Source organism: Ananas comosus, unplaced genomic scaffold (assembly GCF_001540865.1).
Source record: "Ananas comosus cultivar F153 unplaced genomic scaffold, ASM154086v1, whole genome shotgun sequence".
NCBI lineage: Eukaryota > Viridiplantae > Streptophyta > Magnoliopsida > Poales > Bromeliaceae > Ananas > Ananas comosus.
Genome location: NW_017893490.1, coordinates 37,089 through 39,697, shown reverse-complemented (window position 1 = coordinate 39,697; position 2,609 = coordinate 37,089). Strand labels below are relative to the sequence as shown.

The following is a 2,609-nucleotide window of genomic DNA, read 5'->3' as shown; positions in this document are numbered from 1 at the left end:
ATCACCATCTGACTCGGAGTTGTTGCTATACTTCTATTCTAACGGTAGGTTTTCATGAGAAGGTGCTTCACTAATTGTGGTTCCATCCGCATCATTTCTAGTCCAGTCTAGATTTTCATTCAAGCTTTCCAGCATACTTGTTATATCGATATTATATGGTAGATTATCACAATGACTATTCTCATTATCTTCACAAGTTTCATGACTACCAATATCAAACACATCCCTAGGCTTAGCTTTTACAACAGTAAACCAATCTTTGTTTCTTTGATCTTCTATATAGTATACTTGCTTTGCCTGAGATGCCAAAATAAAAGGTTCATCATTCGATTTTGCGCCTGTATGGATCAAGTATGAAAAATTTACGAGAACTAATCCAAATTCATCTATCTTGTGCCCCTTATTTGATGTAACATCAGCCCAGTCGCACTTGAATAAAATAAATCGCAATTTATCATAATAGTTCAACTCAATTATATCGCTTAAAATACCATAGTAAGTTAAGCCTTCTTCAGTTTCCACTGAAACTCCACTATTTTGAGTCTTCATATTACTTTCATAATATTTGGTGCGAAATTTGGTGCCATTTATAATATATCCCCAAAAGCTTCTACACAAATTGTTTGGCCCATGAGCCAACCATTTTATCTTCTCCGTGAACCGGTCATCCTTTCCATCATCGGAGTTCATAACCTACCATATTGTAAAGCCTATAAGTACATAATGAAGCATCAAATTCCTAATTGAATAATATTAGGAAGCATGTAAATAAATAAATACTTACGTACAATTGAAACCAATCAACAAAGTTCTCCATATGAATTTTATTTATAACAGCTTCACTTGGGCGGGTTCCACGCTTTTGTCTTTTTATTATATCCTTATGAATACTTTTCTTTTTTTTTGAGAGATAGGTAGCACGCTACCTGCTTCGTTTATTTCAATACTTAAACAAAATAAAAGAGTATTATTAGTAAGGCATCGTAAGTGAACTAGTATGCAAGACTTATGTAATATCAAAACTAACCTTTGAAAAGGATTTATTTCATTACAATTAAATAGTACATATCTATGTGCTTGCATCCATATTTTTTGATCAAGATGAATGTGTGATGTTGCCCCAATTGAACCATCAATATTTCTTGCAGGTCGATTGAATATGGTTTCAACAGAATCTAAATATCTGTCACGCCCCGGGACTCAGCGGAAGCCCGTCCGGCACGTGCACAGACCCGCCATACGTCTAAAACATATAAGACGTCTAAAACAAAACGATAAATGAGACGATAAAAGAAAACAACTAGAAGTATCAGAGCAATATACAACATCTAGAAACTAAAGCAATGTGAAGAGTAGAGAGCTAAAATTACTAAATAAACCATAAAGTAGTACAACCAAAGATCAAAATACAAGAACTAAAAGAGTACATAGGTGGTCTCTATACATGGTAAACAAAATCTCTTGCTCTCCCAAAATATAAAAAAAGGGGAAACCACCTAAGAGTAAAAGTAAATCCTCGCTATCTAGCTAGCGATCCCCTTGCCGCGGTCCCGTGCCTCCGCCGGTGCAGAGGGCTCTAAAAGAAAAACATAAAACAAAGGGCGTGAGAACTATTAAATAATAGTTCCCAGTGGGCAATTACTGACTTCAGTGAAATGCACCACTAGGCCCAAAACTAAGCAAGTAAGGTAAGTAAGGCAGGTAAGAATAATATGAACAAATAAATCACTGAAATGGAAGCTCACTATAGCATGATGTCACTACTTTCATCAGTAATAATCTACAACATGATTTCTACTTAGCATTGATTTGCATAAGTAATAAACTACCACATGATCTCTACTTAGCATGAATTTGCATAAGTAATAAACTACCATGGCATAATTGCAGAAGTATAAGCCCAACACAATAATCACAAGCTAGAATGGTAATGTGTCATTATCTACTATTCTAGTCAATGTCCAAAAGGTACAATATGTCACCAGTAACCCAATCTTGTGGAAGCTACCCATAGGTAGTCCGGCCTGCGCCATGCCAACAATGGCCCCGTGGTAGTCAACATCCCCACTCTAGGAATGAGCCTCCTACGGCATCCCATTTTTGCGCCCAATCCCGCACGGGCGAGCATATGTCACGATGGCTATCTCCGAAGTGTCGACTTGTAGGGAGCGACCCTCACAAGTATGTGCGAATGAACACAATGGCATGCAAGCGAATAAGTCCGTCTCAGGTACCAGTGGTTCATCATTGTTTCATCGGATCTAAAACTCGGAATACAGCACATGTCCCAAAGGCCTGCCTCTATGTCATCGTGTCTAAAACACGGAATATACTAACTGTCTCAATGGCTTATCTCTATGTCATCATGTCTAAAACATGAAATTTAGTAGATTTTCAGTAGCCTATCATAATGTCTCTAAGTTGCAGTTCAACAATTTTCTAGTTCAAGTGCTCCTTTATGACACTTTTGCTTGCTATGTCCCAATATGAATAATAAGTCTAAAAGCTTGTCATTCTAATCATTTTTCACACAAGAAACATGATCTTACATCATTCGTTAGAACATTAAACTCATGCATACTAACAATGCATATGCTTCTCTCTGCAAC

General features: G+C 36.9%; 1 protein-coding gene across 1 annotated transcript; it reads right to left on the bottom strand.

The window, feature by feature from the left end:
• LOC109706155 lies at positions 1-887 on the bottom strand. Its single transcript, XM_020226955.1, has 2 exons — positions 785-887; positions 1-693 (listed from the first exon to the last, which is right to left on the bottom strand). The coding sequence occupies exons 1-2, from the start codon at positions 815-817 to the stop codon at positions 34-36; spliced, it is 693 nt and encodes a 230-aa protein (XP_020082544.1). The 5' UTR covers positions 818-887; the 3' UTR covers positions 1-33.
• Positions 888-2,609: the final 1,722 nt, after the last annotated feature.

What these genes read in the sequence shown, in the direction of transcription:
- LOC109706155 (XM_020226955.1), bottom strand. Translation starts at nt 817, where the DNA reads ATGGAGAACTTTGTTGATTGGTTTCAATTGTAC. An exon ending in TTGATTGGTTTCAATTGTAC is followed by an intron (nt 694 to 784) that starts GTAAGTATTTAT and finishes ACAATATGGTAG; the next exon opens with GTTATGAACTCCGATGATGG.